General features: G+C 43.0%; 1 protein-coding gene across 1 annotated transcript in view; it reads right to left on the reverse strand.

Moving 5' to 3' along the window:
• Positions 1 to 5,655: 5,655 nt before the first annotated feature.
• Positions 5,656 to 21,472, reverse strand: part of LOC106563222 (leucine-rich repeat transmembrane neuronal protein 4) — a 64,769-nt gene continuing 48,952 nt past the window's right edge. The window contains 1 exon segment of the mRNA XM_045690004.1: positions 5,656 to 6,843. Coding sequence (XP_045545960.1) covers positions 6,778 to 6,843 — 66 coding nt within the window. The 3' untranslated portion in view covers positions 5,656 to 6,777.

Below are 21,472 nucleotides of genomic sequence, written 5' to 3' on the forward strand. Positions count from 1 at the left end.
TGTCATTGGTAACTTCAGGCATGTATGGGGTAATTTGCCCTGTTAGCTGCTGTTTCTGTGGTAATATAATGCAAAGTGATGCATTGACTCTGTTCTGGGTGCATCACTGCCAAGTTACAGGCTGTTTCTTGAAAGGCTTTCTTGTAAAAGAGATGGACAGGAAAAAGGAGCTACGGTCTTTCTGTCAGGTCATGTCCCTGTCTTTCTGATGAACAGTAATGCTCATGGTATTAAAGTACGTGCTTTGAAAATCAAGTCTATGAAAAGCTGAGTGTGAAAAGTTTTTAAATATCTACAGTACCAGTCAAAAGTTTGGACACACCTACTCATTCCAGGGTTTTTCTTTATTTTTACTATTTTCTACATTGTAGAAAAATAGTGAAGAAATCAACACTATGAAATAACACATATGGAATCATGTAGTAACCAAAAAAGTGTTAAACAAATCAAAATATATTTTATATTTGAGATTCTTCAAAGTAGCCACACTTTGCCTTGACAGCTTTGCACACTCTTGGCATTCTCTCAACCAGCTTCATGAGGTAACCTGTAATGCATTTCAATTAACAGGTGTACCTTGTTAACCTCTCTAGGCTAGGCGGGACGAATTCGTCCCACCTACGTAACAGCCACGGCTATCCTGTGGCGCGATTTTCAAAACCTTAAAAATCCTATTACTTCAATTTCTCAAACATATGACTATTTTACAGCCATTTAAAGACAAGACTCTCGTTAATCTAACCACACTGTCCGATTTCAAAAAGGCTTTACAACGAAAGCAAAACATTAGATTATGTCAGCAGAGTACCAAGCCAGAAATAATCAGACACCCATTTTTCAAGCCAGCATATAATGTCACCAAAACCCAGAAGACAGCTAAATGCAGCACTCACCTTTGATGATCTTCATCAGATGACAACCCTAGGACATTATGTTATACAATACATGCATGTTTTGTTCAATCAAGTTCATATTTATATCAAAAACCAGCTTTTTACATTAGCATGTGACGTTCAGAACTAGCATACCCCCGCAAACTTCCGGGGAATTCGCTAACATTTTACTAAATTACTCACGATAAACGTTCACAAAAAGCATAACAATTATTTTAAGAATTATAGATACAGACCTCCTCTATGCACTCGATATGTCCGATTTTAAAATAGCTTTTTGGTGAAAGCACATTTTGCAATATTCTAAGTACATAGCCCAGGCATCACGGGCTCGCTATTTAGACACCCGGCAAGTTTAGCACTCACCATAATCATATTTACTATTATAAAAATTTCATTACCTTTTGTTGTCTTCGTCAGAATACACACCCAGGACAGCTACTTCAATAACAAATGTTGGTTTGGTCCAAAATAATCCATCGTTATATCCGAATAGCGGCGTTTTGTTCGTATGCGTTCCAGACACTATCCGAAATAGTAAAGAAGTGTCACGCGCTTGGCGCAATTCGTGACAATAAAATTCTAAGTATTCCATTACCGTACTTCGAAGCATGTCAACCGCTGTTTAAAATCAATTTTTACGACATTTTTCTCGTAGAAAAGCGATAATATTCCGACAGGGAATCTCCTTTTCGGCAAACAGAGGAAAAAATCCCAAAGGCGGGGGCGGTCGGGGTCACGCGCATAAGCTAGTGTCTCTTGATCGGCCACTTGAGAAAGGCGATAATGTGTTTCAGCCTGGGGCTGGAATGACGACATTCTGTTTTTTCCCGGGCTCTGAGCGCCTATGGACGACGTGGGAAGTGTCACGTTAGAGCAGAGATCCTTAGTAAATGATAGAGATGGAAAAGAAGTTCAACAAATGGTCAGACAGGCCACTTCCTGTAAAGGAATCTCTCAGGTTTTGACCTGCCATTTGAGTTCTGTTATACTCACAGACACCATTCAAACAGTTTTAGAAAATTTAGGGTGTTTTCTATCCATATGTAATAAGTATATGCATATTCTAGTTACTGAGTAGGAGTGGTAACCAGATTAAATCGGGTATGTTTTTTATCCAGCCGTGTCAATGCTGCCCCCTAGCCCTAACAGGTTAAAAGTTAATTTGCGTTTGAGCCAATCAGTTGTGTTGTGACAAGGTAGAGGTGGTATACAGAAGATAGCCCTATTTGGTAAAAGACCAAGTCCATATTATGGCAAGAACAGCTTAAATAAGCAAAGAGAAACGACATTCCTTCATTACTTTAAGACATGAAGGTCAGTCAATATGGAACATTTCAAGAACTTTAAAAGTTTCTTTAAGTTCAGTCGCAAAAACCATCAAGCGCTATGATGAAACTGGCTCTCAGTTACCTCTGCTGCAGAGGATAAATTCATTAGAGTTAACTGCACCTCAGATTGGAGCCCAAATAAATGCTTCACAGAGTTCAAGTAACACATCTCAACACCAACTGTTCAGAGGAGACTGCGTGAATCAGGCCTTCATGGTCAAAATGCTGCAAAGAAACGACTACTAAAGGACACCAATAAGAAGAAGAGACTAGCTTGGGCCAAGAAACACGAGCAATGGACATTAGACCGGTGGAAATCTGTCCTTTGGTCTGATGAGTCCAAATTTGGGGATGTTGGGTTCCAACCGCCGTGTCTTTGTGAGACGTAGAGTATGTGAACGGATGATCTCCGCATGTGTGGTTTCCACCGTGAAGCATGGAGGAGGTGTGATGGTGTGGGGTGTCTTGCTGGGGACACTGTTTATTTAGAATTCAAGGCACACTTAACCAGCATGGCTACCACAGTATTCTGCAGCGATACTCCATTGCATCTGGTTTGCGCTTAGTGGGACTATCATTTGTTTTTCAACAGGACAATGACCCAAAACACACCTCCAGGCTGTGTAAGGGCTATTAGACCAAGGAGAGTGATAGGGAGAATGCCAAGAGTATGCAAAGCTGTCATCAAGGCAAAGGGTGGCTACTTTAATGAATCTAAAATCAAAAATATATTTTGATTTGTTTAATCCTTTTTTGGTTCGTACATGATTCCATATGTGTTATTTCATAGTGTTGATGTCTTGACTATTAACCAACAATGTAGAAAATACTAAAAACAAAGAAAAACCCTTCATCAACAGGGTGGTCCAGCTTGTTTCTTTTTGTGTTCAAGGATGGTCAATACCCGTGCAAAATCAAAGAAAAATCTGAACAGACTGGCCTGAACCCACTGTGTTTTTTTCTCGTTTGTTTGACTCAGCTGTGATTGTTTATGTAATCCATATTGCACCCACATGGAAAGAAATGTGACGGAGTAGTACTTTCACAGTGTCAAGTTGGATTGTGTACAGTGTCACGACCAGAGTTAGTAAAGGCCACACCAGTGTATTTGCCTATAGTTGAACATACTCACTCTGGGGCCTTTCCGGAGGAAGAAATGTTATGGACTGCTAACTGTCTGGTCTGGACCCTGGTCCACACAGGGGCTATACAGCCTCATGCATTATTCAATCAGTGTAGTCACTTCACTGTCTGTGTTACCATCACTGAAGGGGGGGGAGAAAAGAAGAGACAGAGCGAGAGAGAGTGAGAGAAAGTGAGAAATGGGGGGGGGGTAGAATGAGTGAAAGAAGGGGGAAGAGAGAGATAGATAGAGGTAGAGCCATAGAGAGAGAGAGAGACGGGGAGTAAGGAACACCACGGGGAATGCAAGGCATATTTGCCATCTGGACCTCTGAGCTGACAGCTTGACACGTTCCAAGAGCAGTGAAACGTAGAAGCAAATTCACAAACTTGGCCCCCTCTTGAGAAAAGTAATGCTGTGGTACATGGAGCGTAATTATTGGGCCGGTGCAGCGGCTCGGCGCCCATGGTAAGTGTCACCATGAACAGTATACGGCCGAACAGAGATCAATGCTCCACTCTCCGAATTAATGGGACTAATAATGGTGATGTGACAGGACCATCACTGAGAGATGTGTGGGGAATAGGATAGACTCTATCGAGCATTAACACAGACCAGACCAAACATATACAAATAAACACATACTGTGTGGCAGTCAGTCATTTGCAGTCTTAGTCACACACATTTCTTGTGCTGACATCTTGGTTTGTTGGTACAGTAGCTAGCAGGTACATTGAGTTCATCATACAACTTCATACATGTTTAATACCTGCGTATGGACATAAACACAGGCAGGCAGACACCCACCCACCCACCCACACACACAGAGACTCAAGTATGGCACTAACAAGCTCATTCAAACACGATTGATACTTTGTCAAGTTTTTGTGCTCATGCTCACGTTTTCTTTGATTTTATTAAATGGTGTACACCCTGAAAATCCATATGCTTAAGAACAGCTTTGTAACAAATGTATATGGTTTCCATTAAAGTATGGTAGAAAAAAAGGATCAATGACCATTTCTATTTGACCAATTTCTATTGCTCACCATTGATTCAGTTATTATTTACATTATAAAACAGAACAATTTTCAGTGAACAAATAATACAGTTAATTATAAAATGTTCAATACCTTTATGGGGAGAAAGCAGAAATATACAGTACAAAATAGTTATCTTTTTAATGTAGAAATCCATTGATACTGTTTTGAGATATGCCAAATGCCTCCAAGCTCAACCCCATTTGAACACTAATGAAGAAAGCAGTAAATATGAGTCCCCAGTCCTCTCTCCACACACACACACACACACACACACACACACACACACACACACACACACACACACACACACACACACACACACACACACACACACACACACACACACACACATTGGTTTTACTATCCAAGTGTGGGCCGAAAAATGTATTCCCATTCAAAATCCTATTTTCCCTAACCTCTAACCCTAAACCTAACCTTAACCTTAACCCCAAACCCCTAACCCTAAAACTAAACCTAACTGCTAATCCTAACCCCTAATTCTAATCCTAACCCTAATTCTAGCCCTAAACCGAACCACAAGTGGGGACCTGCGAAATGTCCCCACTTGTCCACACACCCACCCACCTACTCACCCACACACACACAAATTCAACACATCTGGGGATTCTGGGGATTTGACATATCCTTTTAAGGAGATTTTGATGTAGACACAGCATGTATTCAGCGTTACTCATAATTTGTTAGCAGTGGCATGAACCGTATTTGTGACACACACATAATCTCTTGTTCAAAACCACTGTCAAACAATGCAAGCACACTCATGAATGAAGTCAGACACGCTAGACACACACATACACAACCACCCACCCACCCACCCACCCACCCACACAGACATGCATGTTGATTTGGCAGAAGAGCATGGTAGTACTATAAGAACGTGGCTTCATCCATCTTCAAAGATTCCAGAGAAATTCAAGGAATCCTCTCTGGAACGTTCATCATTCTAACACACGCACACACACACAGATAAAATGGCTCATACAGAACATCCATCTCTATAGTGTTCTCACCCTATGGCACTAGTCTCATATCAGTGAGAGTATCCCCCGAGGCAACCCCGCCTTGAAATGGTTCTGCTGTGAAATCCTCTGGTCCTTTTAATGAGACAGAACCACCAAAGCTAGAGTTCTCCCCAGTGCCCACGAGACAGAGAGATCCAAAACACCCACCCATAAAGGCCTTTGGTGTCAGAGAGAGAAAGTAGCAACAAATAATACTGTAAATAGTCATATACAGTTGAGAAGTTTGAGTCTCAGTTTTATTTTAAATTTTCTTTCCTGTCCTGAGCCAAGATGTGTAATTACAGTTGTCTGTGTGTCTGGGAATAGATTGAGTTCCTCCACCACCAGGTGTGATTGGCAGGAAGATCAGCTGTTCTCCAGACTAGATCCTCAGACTTCTCAGAAAAGTACTTCCAGCTATTGAATGCAGCTCTCCCCAGGGGACTAAATGAACAATGAGAGCTTTACTCAAATATTACTCAAGAGACAGGTACACGCTGTAAACGTATAAAGCAAACAAAATCCACATGAACACTTCTGAGCCGAGAGCGTAGATGGTTTTGAAGCCATCTTGGCAGAATAGAAATTATTAATATTTTTCAAAACCCCAGCTGCAAATAATGGGTTGTTCAACAGCAAAGAAAAACCATGGACATGTATTTTAAATTACACACAGCAGTTTGCACATTATAATTTTGCTAGGCAGTCAGAGCTACTTGTTCAGTGCACATCATCAAAACGTTGCTGGGCTGACACTTCACTGTGAAGCCTGTGGTTCCTAGCCGGGAAAGAAGGGACAATCTGCGTCTGGACGGCCATCGCCCTGTCCACTAGTCACCTTCATTAACTGTAATGGTCCATATGCTCCACAGCCCATTTTCACTTCGCCAGCCTCCAGCAGAGTGACACCGCCCATCGTGGCACAGGCCGCCCCATCAGAGTCCCAAGTTTCCATGCCAACGGTCAGAGAGGTGCTGCAGACGTGAAGTGTTCCAAACCCCCTCAATCTGGACCAGCCTAATTGGCCAATCAAAGAGTTAACATGGCCAATGCTTTAACAGCAACCTTAGTCATAGTTGGATGAACACTGCTGTAGGGCAGCTGAGAACCTAAGATACAGAAAGAGTATATAGACCTTGTAAAAGAAAACATAAATATTCAGAGTGGTAGAAATCATGAAAGTCATTCTTGCTTCCAAATTAGGTTGTCCATGGGCCTTTTGAGGTATAGTTTGACATATGTCTGTAGCAGATGTTTAGAGAGTGCCACCGTAATGTTAGGACAGACAGTAATGGGGTAGCCATAGTGTTGTAGGCCCTGATTCCTCTTCTTGTTAGCAACTGGCTGGTAAAACGTACATGTCTCCTAGTGAATGGTGGGTATGTCTCCAAGCCAAGCTCCAGGTAGTGGACGGGGACATGTGTATTCACTCTGAGGGGGAAATAAAGATACCAAAGTTAAAACAATCTAGCAGCCGGTGAGTATGGTACATTGGTGGTGGTTACAACATAAAGTTAAGTAGAGTTCCTGGTTAATCTGATCATGACACACTGCAGCCATGACAATGCAGGCAAAGCAAATTAGGATAAGCAATTAAGCAGAGAATGAAATTGACACCGCTTGGACGGTTTAGAAGTTTGAAATGGAGTGGCCACGCTTAATGATAGAGACAGAACTATGAGACTCCACAAAATTAAAATACTGACTCGTCATCCATGTTAATTTTTCAAAAATGTTAATTGAAGTTTCGGCAATTAAATCAAATTATTCTATTCTGTTCAATTCACCTTGCTTACATTTCACCTTAAACACATTTTTTAAATCCTTTCTGAATACTAATGGTAATGTGTATTGTGCGCAATGATCATTATCTCCATTACCCTCTAGTTCGATAAAGGCCTCAATGTAAAAAAATCGCTCTGGTGCAGACCTACTGTATTAGGCTACATTATGTTTCCCCTTTGAAAGACACATCTCAGCTAGCAGTTTTCCTCTCTGCAGATATGGGAATGAATTAACCCATGTTGCTCCTCCACACCACAGATGTGACTGTGATTTGGTCTTATGTAGCAAAATTTGAAATTGTGTTTTTTTTACTTTGGATAAAAGCAGAGATACTGAGCTACAAAATGGTATATCATACACTGCATTTGAGGAACAATGGGAAAGTAATTCTGCTGTGAAAGTTGATAAACTTGTAACTTCACTTTTGAGAAAATGGCCTTTGAATATTTTGGTACCTACTGGAGAGCTCATCTTAGTCTACATCCATTCAGCATCGTTCACACCCTCTTAAGCTTTAGCCCCACCCATCTCTTTAACGGTTGATCCGAGCGGTCTGTCCTAACAATAACAGTCAAGCACTCAAGCTAACTGGCTAACGTGAGAGAACCATTCACTGACCATTTTACTCGCCTTAGCAGAGCTGGTTAGGCTGTTTTTATGTTATCCAGAGTGTTGGTGACTGCATCTATGCAGCTGACAACAATTTACGCTTTTTTGCTAACGTTTACTGACACCGGCCATATTCAACGGGCGTTGTGTGTTCGTAAATTCATCAGTTATTCTGCGCTCTGGTACACTCAGACGAGAGTGCTCTGAAATTGGAGTAGATTGCCAGAGCGAATTTACCAGCTATGTCTATAAACAGTTGTTGCAGCGACATTCTATTGAAATGGTTACTTGCATGGTGGGTCTTTTGTTAAGACATGTAGCTAGCTAGCTAGGTAAACAATGAGCCATAATCACAACTCATGACGTTACTACCCTGCATGAATCTGCAGGTAGCTAACCAACAAGGTTCAATGTTAGCCAGCTAGAAGACCAATCCGAACTCATCTCTCGGCATGTCCAGCCCACTCATTATCTCAGCCAATAATGGCTAGCGGGAAGGTTCCTTACTTTTTCTGTGGCTAAACCAACTAGGCTCGTAATTTAACAATTGTATTCGTATTTACAGATGGCTGTCACGTCCTGACCCTAGTAAAATGTCATTTTCCATAGTAGAGTAGGTCAGGGCGTGACAGGGGGTGTTTTGGGTTTTTCTATGTTTTCTATTTCTATGTTTTAGTTCTAGTTTTTCTATTTATATTTTGGAGTTGTTTTGGTTAATCTCCAATTGGAGGCAGCTGATCCTCGTTGCCTCTGATTGGACATCATATTTAAGTAGGGGGTTTTCTTCCTGGGTTTTGTGGGTAGTTGTTTTCTGTTTAGTGTATGTCACCTGACGGAACTGTTTTCGGTCGTTTTGTTGTTTTGTTAAATTATATTAATTAAAAGTAAATATGAGCACTATCCACGCTGCACCTCGGTCCCCTTTATATGACCCGCGTTACAGAACTACCCACCATTATTAGATCAAGCGGCGTGCCCGTGCAGAAATGGACACCTGGTCACATCAGGAGTGGATTGAGAGGAGAGACTGGACTTGGGGCCAGGTAATCGAGTGATATTGGCGCCTACCTGGGAAGAACGAGTGACAGCCCCAAAATTTATTTTGGGGGGCCACACGGGTAGTTTGGCTGGGCCAGGACTGGGACCTGAGCCAATTCCCCGTGCTTTTTGTGGTGAGCATGTGCCTGCCTCTCGCACTCTCTCTCCAGTGCGCCTCCATAGCACAGTACGTCCTGTGCCTGCTCCTCGCGCGCTCCCTCCAGCGCGCCTCCAGAATCCAGTACGTCCTGTGCCTGCTTTGAGCACTCGGTCCTCAGTGCGTCTCCCCAGTCCGGTGAGACCGGTTCCTGCTCCTCGTACAAATCCTCCAATGATAATCGATGGTCCGATGCCTGTATAGATGATCCATGGCACTAAGCCTCGAGTGATGATCCATGGCCCGGAGCCTGTTGGGATATTCCATGGCACGAAGCCTGAAGAGGTAATCCATGACCTGGAACCTGAAGAAGTAATCCTTGGCAAAAAGCCTGGAGGGATTATAAATGGTCTGGAGCCTGTAGGGATAAACCATGGCACGAAGCCTGAAAGAATAATCCATGGCACGGCACCTGTAGAAATAATCCATGGTAAGAAGCCTCCAGTGATGATCCTTGGCGCGGAACCTGTAGAGATGATCCATGGCATGGAGCCAGCAGCAACGGTCACTAGTCCGGAACTTATTATGACGCCTCCCAGTCCGGAGCCTCCGGCGACGCATTTCCGTCTGGAGCCTCCAGTGACACTCCTCAGTTCAGAGCCTCCAGCAACGCTCTTCAGTCCGGAGGCTCCAGCTACGCTCCCCAGCCCGGAGCCTCCAGCTACGGTCTGCAGCCCGGAGTCTTCAGCGGCGGTCTGCAGCCCGGAGTCTTCAGCGGCGGTCTGCAGCCCGGAGTCTTCAGCGGCGGTCTGCAGCCCGGAGACTTCAGCGGCGGTCTGCAGCCCAGAACCTCCAGCAATGATCTACAGTCCGGTTTCTTCGACGACGATCCACGGTCAGGTGGTAGTAAAGCAGAAGGATCAGCGGGTGAAGCGGGGAGTACGCCCAGAACCGGAGCCGCCTCCTATGCTGGAGGTTAAGGTTATGTGGACTGCATTTGAGCCGCCATAGACTTTTGTCACCCTCCCTACCCTCCCTTTGTGTTTTGTGGTTGTTTTGTTGGGTTTTGATTTGTTGCATTCGGGGTCTGCACCTTTTGGGGGAGGGGGGGGTACTGTCACGTCCTGACCCTAGTAAGATGTCATTTTCTTTAGTAGAGTAGGTCAGGGTGTGTTTTGGGTTTTTCTATGTTTTCTATTTCTATGTTTTAGTTCTAGTTTTTCGATTTCTATGTTGGGGTTGTTTGGGTTAATCTCCAATTGGAGGCAGCTGATCCTCGCTGCCTCTGATTGGACATCATATTTAAGGTTTTCTTCCTGGGTTTTGTGGGTAGTTGTTTTCTGTTTAGTGTATGTCACCTGACGGAACTGTTTTCGGTCGTTTTGTTGTTTTGTTAAATTATATTCATAAAAATTAAATATGAGCACTATACACGCTGCGCCTTGGTCCCCTTTATACGACCCGCGTTACAATGGCATACAAGTCTGTTATTAAGGTACATGAAAGTTCACATGTTCCAGAAGGCATTTATGCCAAAAACGCATTTTGATAAAAAACTTTAACTTAACTTCAAATGGCTCTCGTGTGAAGTAGTGACCCGCGACATACGCCTAGTTTTCTGAAACGAGTCACGTGTTTTCTCCCTTGGGTTAAATGTCCATTAACCTGGTAAAAAAAAGATCTTCATTCCTCCTGGAGTGTTTTGAATGCCAATGAAATTCATTGAGCTCCAATCCAGCTTGTATTTAGGTAATGGAATCTCCACACTTACTCTAACTCCAGAGCCACAAGCTGTCAATTCATCTTAAACCTGAACAGTGGACACAGTCTCTGCCTTACCAAGGTTGCCTCTTTGCCTTTCCCTCCTTAAAACCCCTAGTTTTGCATTTTAACCTTAAAAAAGCTTATTTTGTGGTCTTGGCTCCAGGTAAATCCAGTTTTAATAATGTACATGTACTGAGACACTTTGGATTTTGCAGTCCTAAGCAATTTCTGGACCTCTTAGAATCTGCATGGAATTATGAAGGTGAAGCGTTTTGGTGCCACAGCTTAGATAACTGTGTGTGAGCGTCAGATCGTGTCTCCCTTTGACGTAAGGCTACATCTAGGACGCCCTGAGCCCAACTCTGATTAAGCCTGTTATCAAACAGCCAGACACAACTCACTCATCTCTCGCTGAATTTAATAATATAATATATGCCATTTTAGTCTCTCAGGTGGGGGAGCTAATGGTGCACTGAGTTAATCTTAGAACTTCATGCAAGTTCAACTTTAACACACCTCCTACAGCCAGAGGGACACACAAACACACAGATTGAGACTTTGATGACAGACATTCACAGGGCCAACCTTTACCTCAGGACACTATAACAAATTCATTCACTGACGCAAACATGTGACAGAGACAGATAACTCAATGGGGGTTCTTGTAAAATAGCCTTCCCATTATTGAATTCAAACATACAGTTGAAGTCGGAAGTTTACATACACTTAGGTTGGAGTCATTAAAACTCGTTTTGCAACCACTCCACAAATTTCTTGTTAACACACTATAGTTATGGCAAGTCGGTTAGGACATCTACTTTGTGCATGACACAAGTCATTTTTCCAACAATTGTTTACAGACAGATTATTTCACTTATAATTCACTGTATCACAATTCCAGTGGGTCAGAAGTTGACATACACTAAGTTGACTGTGCCTTTAAACAGCTTGGAAAATTCCAAAAAATGATGTCATGCTTTAGAAGCTTCTGATAGGCTTATTGACATTATTTGAGTCAATTTGAGGTGTACCTGAGGATGTATTTCAAGCCATTCCTTTAAACTCAGTGCCTCTTTGCTTGACATCATGGGAAAATCAAAAGAAATCAGCCAAGACCTCAGAATTTATTTTTTTGGACCTTCACAAGTCTGGTTCATCCTTGGGAGCAATTTCCAAAATCCTGAAGGTACCACGTTCATCTGTACAAATGATAGTACACAAGTATAAACACCATGGGACCACGCAGCCGTCATACCGCTCAGGAAGGAGACACGTTCTGTCTCCAAGAGATGAATGTACATTGGTGCGAAAAGTGCAAATCAATCCCAGAACAACAGCAAAGGACCTTGTGAAGATGCTGGAGGAAACAGGTACAGAAGTATCTATATCCACAGTAAAACGAGTTCTATATCAACATAACCTGAAAGGCCGCTCAGCAAGGAAGAAGCCATTGCTCCAAAACCGCCATAAAAAAGCCAGACTACGGTTTGCAACTGCACATGGGGACAAAGATCGCACTTTTTGGAGAAATGTCCTTTTGTCTGATGAAACAAAAATGGAACTGTTTGGCCATAATGACCATCTTTATGTTTGAAGGAAAAAGGGGGAGGCTTGCAAGCCCAAGAATATCTGTATTACTGTTGTTCAGTTGGTAGAGCATGGTGTTTGCAACACCAGGGTTGTGGGTTCGATTCCCACGGGGGATCAGTATGGGGGGAAGAAATAAAAATGTATGAAATGTATGCATTCACTACTGTAAGTCGATCTGGATAAGAGCGTCTGCTAAATGACTAAAATGTAAAAATTATTTGCACTTTTCGCACCAAAGTACGTTCATCTCGAGGAGACAGAACATGTCTCCTTCCTGAGTGGTATGACGGCCATGGTGTTTTGTTTGTACATAGGAACGTGGTACCTTCAGGCGTTTGGAAATTGCTCCCAAGGATGAACCAGACTTGTGGAGGTCTACAATTTTTTGGGGCTGATTTCTTTTGATTTTTCCATGATGTCAAGCAAAGAGGCACTGAGTTTGAAGGTAGGCCTGAAATACATCCACAGGTACACCTCCAATTGATTCAAATGATGTCAATAAGCCTATCAGAAGCTTCTAAAGCCATGACATCATTTTATGGAATTTTCCAAGCTGTTTAAAGGCACAGTCAACTTAGTGTATGTAAACTTCTGACCCACTGGTATTGTGATACAGTGAATTATAAGTGAAATAATCTGTCTGTAAACAATTGTTGGAAAAACTACTTGTGTGATGCACAAAGTAGATGTCCTAACCGACTTGCCAATACTATAGTTTGTTAACAAGAAATTTGTGGAGTGGTTGAAAAACTAGTTTTAATGACTCCAACCTAAATGTATGTAAACTTCTGACTTTAAGTGTATGCATAGGAACCCACCCCGTGTCTTACCAGAGGCTGCAGTTCTACCGATAGAGTGTATAACCCTTCAGCTGTATGTTCTTAATATCGTCGTTCAGCCACTACTCGGTGAAACATAAGATATTACAGTTTTTAATGTACCGTTGGTAGGATATACGTGCTTTCAGCTTGTCCCATTTATTTTCCAGTGATTGAACATTAGCTAGCAGGATGGAAGGCAAGGGCAGATTAGCCACTCGTCACCTGATGCTCGCAAGGCACCCTGATCTTTTTCCACAAAATCTCAGTTTCCTTCTCCAGCGAATGATGGGGATCTGAGCCTGGTCGAGTTTCTGTAGTAGTATATCCCTCCCGTCCGACTCATTGAAGAAGAACTCTTCATCCAGTTTGAGGTGAGCAATTGCAGTTCTGATGTCCAGAAGCTCTTTTTGGTCATAAGAGGTGGTAGCAGTAAAATTATATACAAAACAAGTTACGAACAACGCGAAAAAACAAACAAAATAGCATGGTTGGTTAAGAGCCGATAAGACGGCAGCCCTCCCCTCCGGCGCCATCATAAAAATGTAATTTTATTTACATACCCTGCCATGGGTGTTAGCTGTGTTACAGATGTAGAATCTTAATTTTCTGACCTTGTTGCTGGATAACTTTCCTGCAATGCAGGACATTTCATATTTGTAGTGTATTTGAGGTTTAAAAAGGTGTCTGAAGTTTGTACTTTACACTTTGACATTTCAAATTAGATTTTCCCTTACAAAAAATGTATCTACCCCTACAAAAATGCCCATTCATTATAATCCACATAATTATTAACATTTCCTGTTGCTGCAGGATTATTTTTCTGCTGTAGTAATCTGGCTCAAATTAAGATTCTACACCTGTAGCTATGATGTAAGGGATAAAAACAGAGCACAAAGACGTATTCATCACAAACAAAGTACAGTTTAGAGATTCCTCACTCCAAAATGTCAACACTTCTTAGACAGTCTTCTACTTTACAGGAAAAATTTAGAGAGTTTGCAACACTGTTGTAATTAGCCTGTTAGAGTGTGCACTAATTAGGATGATATAAACATGAGGTAATTAGTTTGCTCTGTGCCAGAGTAGCGGGAGCTAACAAAGACATATACCAGGCCCTCTTTCTGGGAGCACAGGGTCCTCTCTCCCTCTCTCTCCCTCCACCCTGGGGTCCAATTAGCCACCAATTTCTTGTATGACTTTTACTGAAGCTTTCACTCCTCTCCTATTCAACATTATGAGACGAAACAGCAAGCAGAAGAAATTAGAATAGCTACATGATGCTTCAGTGACCTGTGCATGGATCGTGGAGCGGGTTGCAGTGGCAGTGGATGAACACGGCCAATGCTAGGTCTTTGTAGGGCATGTGATTAACAAGGTCTGCTAGGACTGGGGAGGAGGTGAGTGTGAGGAAGCACACTGGGGACTGTGTGATTCACCTCCGCCAACAAATGAGATCATTATGGACGTGTGGCAGCTCTAATCTTCTCACCAGAAAAGGACAAAAGAGAGAGGGATGAAAGGGGAGTAAAGCTGAGCTTCTCTATCTCCTTCCCTCTGCCTGTCTCTGTAGAGGATAGCACATTGTTAATGATGCATCCTGCTGGTCATATATTAATATACAGTAAAACTCTGGAGCTTTTCACCTCAAATATATTTTGGACGCTGTCTCTCTGTATCGCTCTCTCTCTCCCTCTCGCTCTTTCGCTTTACACCATTGAAATTAGCATTTTGGAAATATCAAATGTGACCTGTTTCAGGAAACAAGGTGTATGTCACACGTCACTACTTCAATCAAATCAATCAATCAAATGTATTTATAAAGCCCTTTTTACATCAGACGATGTCACAAAGTGCTGTACAGAAACTCAGCCTAAAACCCCAAACAGCAAGCAATGCAGGTGTAGAAGCACGGTGGCTAGGAAGAACTCCCTAGAAAGGCCAGAACCTAGGAAGAAACCTAGAGAGGAACCAGGCTCTGAGGGGTGGCCAGTCCTCTTCTGGCTGTGCCAGGTGGAGATTATAACAGAACATAGCCAAGATGTTCAAACGTTCATAGATGACCTGCAGGGTCAGATAATAATAATCACAGTGGTTGTAGAGGGTGCAACAGGTCAGCACCTCAGGAGTAAATGTCAGCTGGCTTTTCATAGCTTTTCAGAGTTAAAGACAGCAGGTGCGGTAGAGAGAGGGTCCAAAACAGCAGGTCCGGGTCAAGGTAGCACGTCCAGTGAACAGGTCAGGGTTCCACTGGAGAAGCAGCATAACCAGGTGGACTGGGGACAGTAAAGAGTCATCAGGCCAGGTAGTCCTGAGGCATGGTCCTAGGCCTCAGGTCCTCCGAGAGAAAAGAGAGAGAGAGAGAGAGAGAGAGAGAATACTTAAATTCACACAGGACACCGGATGAGACAGGAGAAATACTCCAGATATAACAGACTGACCCTAGCTCCCCAACACATAAAATATTGCAGCATAAATACCGGAGGCTGAGACAGGAGGGGTTGGGAGATACTGTGGCTCTGTCCGACGATACCCCCGGACAGGGCCAAACAGGCAGGATATAACCCCACCTACTTAGTCAAAGCACAGCCCCCACACCACTAGAGGGATATCTTCAACCACCAACCTACTACCCTGAGACAAGGCCGAGTATAGCCCACGAAGATCTCCCCCTCGGCACGAACCCGAGGGGGGCACCATCCCGGACAGGAAGATCACTTCAGTGACTCAACCCACTCAAGTGACGCACCCCACCTAGGGAAGGCATGGAAGATCACCAGTAAGCCAGTGACTCAGCCTCCGTAACAGGGTTAGAGGCAGAGAATCCCAGTGGAGAGAGGGGAACCGGCCAGGCAGAGACAGCAAGGGCGGTTCGTCGCTCCAGTGCCTTTCCGTTCACATTCACACGCCTGGGCCAGACTGCACTCAATCATAGGACCTACTGAAGAGATGAGTCTTCAATAAAGACTTAAAGGTCGAGACCGAGTCTGCGTCTTTAACATGGATAGGCAGACCATTCCATAAAAATGGAGCTCTATAGGAGAAAGCTCTGCTTCCAGCTGTTAGTTTAGGAATTCTAGGGACAGTAAGGAGGCCTGCATCTTGTGACCGTAGCGTACGTGTAAGTATGTACGGCAGGACCAAATAGGAAAGATAGGTAGGAGCAAGCCCATGTAATTTTACTGCTAGGTTAGCAGTAAAACCTTGAAATCAGCCCTATCCTTAACAGAAAGCCAGTGTAGAGAGGCTAACACTGGAGTAATATGATCACATTTTTTGGTTCTAGTCAAGACTCTAGCAGCCGTGTTTAGCACTAACTGAAGTTAATTTAGTGCTTTATCCAGATAGCAGGGAAGTAGAGCATTGCAGTAGTTTAATCTAGAAGTGACAAAATAATGGATTAAATCTTCTGCATAATTTTTAGACAGAAAGTTTCTGATTTTTTGCAATGTTACGAAGATAGAAAAAAGCTGTCCTTGAAATACTCTTGAAAGGTTCGTCAAAAGAGAGATCAGGGTCCAGAGTAACGCCGGGGTTCTTCACAGTTTTAGTTGAGATGACTGTACAACTATCAAGATTTATTGTCAGATTCAGCAGAAGATTTCTTTGTTTCTTGGGGCTGTCATGACGTTGCCCTCTCTTTGAGTACAGGGAGCACAGTTGACCCCCTTCCCCTTGCACCATCCCCCTACCTACCTCTCCATACCCAGGCCCGGTGAAGGCGGTCGTAAATTCCAAAGGAAATGTCCTGCTGCCTGGCCCAGTTGAGACACAGAGGGGTTTCATAGAGAGACACAGGAAATTCTTCCAACTCACAGAATTGGGGAACCAAACGACATTTATGTTCTGGAGAAGGTATAAAAGATTGGTGAAGAATCCAGCTACGAACTGGTCCGCTTGGTACAATTTTGTGATACTCAGAAGAGACAATATAGCTATATTACCATAAAACTGTTTATATAATAGCCTCAGCTATGGGACTTGCATCTAAATGGTTGTATAAAATGTATTAATAAGGATAAAGCTATTTGGAATACGTTGAGATGCTATGTACTGATGTTAATGTGATAGAATGTTTTTCTGTTCAAAGCTTAAATCAGTCATCGGCACGCCCCCCAGGGACACAGACAGGACCAGGCGTCATGTGACAAGCCTGTTCCATGTTCACGTATAAAACCAGTGCTATGATGGGGTCTAAAACCAGACTGAAGCATTTCGTATACATTTTTTGTCTTCAGGAAGGCATTTTTTTTAGAGGAATGGGAGATTCTCTATTTTTTTTATATTTTCTGGGTCAAGGTTTGGCTTTTACAAGAGAGGCTTTATTACTGCCACTTTTAGTGAGTTTGGTACACATCTGGTGGATAGGGAGCCGTTTATTATGTTCAACAGAGGAGGGCCAAGCACGGGAAGCAGCTCTTTCATTAGTTTAGTTGGAATAGGGTCCAGTATGCAGCTTGAAGGTTTAGAGGCTATTTTCATCAATGTGTCAAGAGATATAGTATTAAAAAACTTGAGTGTCTCCCTTGATCCTAGGTCCTGGAAGTATTGTGCAGACTCAGGACAACTGAGCTTTGAAGAGGATTCCGTAATTTGCTTTCTAATGATCATGATCTTTTCGTCAAAGAAGTTCATGAATTTATCACTGCTGAAGTGAAAGCCATCCTCTTTTGGGGAATGCTGCTTTTTAGTTAGCTTTGCGACAGTATCAAAATACATTTTGGATTGTTCTTATTCTCCTCAATTAAGTTGGACAAATAGGATGATTGAGCAGCAGTGAGGGCTCTTTGATACTGCACAGTACTGCCTCCAACTGCTCTTAAACGCTAGTAAAACCAAATGCATGCTTTTCAACCGTTCGCTGCCCGCACCTGCCCGCCCGACTAGCATCACCACCCTGGACGGTTCCGACCTAGATTATGTGGACAACTATAAATACCTAGGTGTCTGGTTAGACTGTAAACTCTCCTTCCAGACTCATATTAAACATCTCCAATCCAAAATCAAATCTAGAATCGGCTTTCTATTTTGCAACAAAGCCTCCTTCACTCACGCCGCCAAACTTACCCTAGTAAAACTGACTATCCTACCGATCCTCGACTTCGGCGACGTCATCTACAAAATAGCTTCCATTACTCTACTCAGCAAACTGGATGCAGTCTATCACAGTGCCATCCGTTTTGTTACCAAATCACCTTATACCACCCACCACTGCGACCTATATGCTCTAGTCGGCTGGCCCTCGCTACATATTCGTCGCCAGACCCACTGGCTGCAGGTCATCTATAAGTCAATGCCAGGTAAAGCTCCGCCTTATCTCAGTTCACTGGTCATGATAACAACACCCACCCGTAGCACACGTTCCAGCAGGTATATCTCACTGGTCATCCCCAAAGCCAACACCTCATTTGGCCACCTTTCCTTCCAGTTCTCTGCTGCCAGTAACTGGAACGAATTGCAAAAATCGCTGAAGTTGGAGACTTTTATTTCCCTCACCAACTTTAAACATCAGCTACCTGAGCTGCTAACCGATCGCTGCAGCTGTACATAGTCCATCTGTAAATTGCCCACCCAATCTACCTACCTCATCCCCATACTGTTTTTATTTGATTTACTTTTCTGCTCTTTTGCACACCAGTATTTCTACTTGCACATCATCATATGCTCATGTATCACTCCAGTGTTAATCTGCTAAATTGTAATTATTCGCTCCTATGGCCTATTTATTGTCTACCTCCTCATGCCTTTTGCACACACTGTATATAGACTTTCTTTTTTTCTACTGTGTCATTCACTTGTTTATTGTGTAATTGGCTTGTTTATTGTTTACTCCATGTGTAACTCTGTGTTGTTGTCTGTGTCACACTGCTTCGCTTTATCTTGGCCAGGTCGCAGTTGTAAATGAGAACTTGTTCTCAACTAGCCTACCTAGTTAAATAAAGGTGAGAAAAAAAACTGTCTTTCCAAGCCAGTCGGAAGACTTCCAGTTTGGTGTAGCGCCATTTCCTTTCCAATTTTCTGGAAGCTTGCTTCAGGGCTCGGGTATTTTCTGTATACCAGGATGCTAATTTCTTATGACAAATGTTTTTTGCATTTAGGGGTGCGACTGCATCTAGGGTATTACGCAAGGTTAAATTTAGTTCCACAGTTAGGTGGTTAACCGATTTTTGTACTCTGACATCCTTGGGTAGGTGGAGGGAGTCTGGAAGGGCATCTAGGAATCTTTGGGTTGTCTGAGAATTTATAGCACAGCTTTTGATGATCCTTGGTTGGGGTCTGAGTAGATTATTTGTTGCAATTGCAAACGTAATAAAATGCTGGTCTGATAGTCCAGGATTATGAGGAAAAACATTAAGATCCACAATATTTATTCCATGGGACAAAACTAGGTCCACAGTATGACTGTGGCAGTGAGTAGGTCCGGAGACATGTTGGACCAAACCCACTGAGTCGATGATGGCTCCGAAAGCCTTTTGGAGTGGGTCTGTGGACTTTTCCATATGAATATTAAAGTCACCAAAAATGTGAATATTAATAAGCAGATGATAGGAATTGGCAGATGATAGGAATTCAGGGAACTCAGGCCCAGGAGGCCTGTAAACAGTAGCTATGAAAAGTGATTGAGTAGGCTGGTAGATTTCATGACTAGAAGCTCAAAAGATGAAAGCGCAGTCATTTTTTTTTGTCAATTGAAATATGCTATCGGAATTGTTAGCAAACCTCCGCCTTTGCGGGATGCGAGGGGGATATGATCACTAGTATAACCAGTAGGAGAGGCCTCATTTAACACAGTAAATTCATCAGGCTTAAGCCATGTTTCAGTCAGGCCAATCCCATCAAGATTATGATCAGTGATTAGTTCATTGACTATAACTGCCTTAGAAGTGAGGGATCTAACATTAAGTAGCCCTATTTTGAGATGTGAGATATCACAATCTCTTTCAATAATGACAGGAATGGAGGAGGTTTTTATTCCAGTGAGATTGCTAAGGCGAACACCGCCATATTTAGTTTTGCCCAACCTAGATCGAGGCACAGACACAGTCTCAATGGGGATAGCTGAGCTGACTACACTGACTATGCTAGTGGTAGATTCCACTAAGCTGGCAGGGTGGCTAACAGCCTGCTGCCTGGCCTGCACCCTATCTCATTGTGGAGCTAGCTGGGAGGGGGCCAGAGACAGTACCTCGATGCCGACACATCTTTCTAGCTGATTTACACGCTGAAGCTATGTTGCGCTTGGTGACCTCTGACTGTTTCATCCTAACATCATTGGTGCCGACGTGGATAACAATATCCCTATACTCTCTACACTCACCAGTTTTAGCCTTAGCCAGCACCATCTTCCCCAGATCTGTGCCTCGACACAATCCTGTCTCGGAGCTCTACGGACAATTCATTCAACCTCATGGCTTTGTTTTTGCTCTGACATGCACTGCCAACTGTGGGACCTTGTATAGACGTGTGTGACTTTCCAAATCATGTCCAATCAAACAGGATGCACCTGAGCTCAATTTCACCTGAGCTCAAAGTCTTATAGCAAAGGGTCTGAACACTTGCAGTATGTAAATAAGGTATTTCTGTTTTTATTTTTAATTTAAAAAAATGTAATGTCTAAAAACCTATTTTCACTTTGTCATTATGTGATATTGTGTGTAGATTGATGAGGAAAAAATTAAATTGAATCAATTTTAGAATAAGGCTGTAAAGTAACAAAATGTGGAAAAAGGGAAAGGGTCTGAATTCTTTCCGAATGCACTGTATGTAGACATTTGATCGTTGAATATCTCATTCCAAAATCATGGGCATTAATATGGAGTTGGTTCCCCCCTTTGCTGCTATAACAGCCTCCACTCTTCTGGGAAGGCGTTCCACTAAATGTTGGAACATTGCTGCGGGGACTTGCTTCCATTCAGCCACAAAAGCATTAGTGAGGTCGGGCACTGATGTTTGGTGATTAGGCCTGGCTTGCAGTAGGCGCTTCAATTCATCCCAAAGGTGTTTGATGGGGTCGAGGTCAGGGCTCTGTGCAGGGCAGTCAAGTTTTTCCACACCATTTCTGTATGGACCTCACTGTGTGCACGGGGGCATTGTCATGCTGAAAAAGGAAAGGGCCATCCCCAAACTGTTGCCACGAAGATAGAAGCACAGAGTCATCTAGAATGTCATTGTATGCTGTAGTGTTAAGATTTCCCTTCACTGGAAGTTTGGAACTCTGTAATGAGTGTTGCAACCGAGGACAGACAATTTTTACGAGTGCTTCAGCACTCGGTGGTTACGTTCTGTGAGCTTGTGTGGATTACCACTTTGCATCTGAGCCGCTGTTGCTCCTAGACGTTTCCACTTCACAATAACAGCA

Source organism: Salmo salar, chromosome ssa11 (genome assembly GCF_905237065.1).
Source record: "Salmo salar chromosome ssa11, Ssal_v3.1, whole genome shotgun sequence".
Classification (NCBI taxonomy): domain Eukaryota; kingdom Metazoa; phylum Chordata; class Actinopteri; order Salmoniformes; family Salmonidae; genus Salmo; species Salmo salar.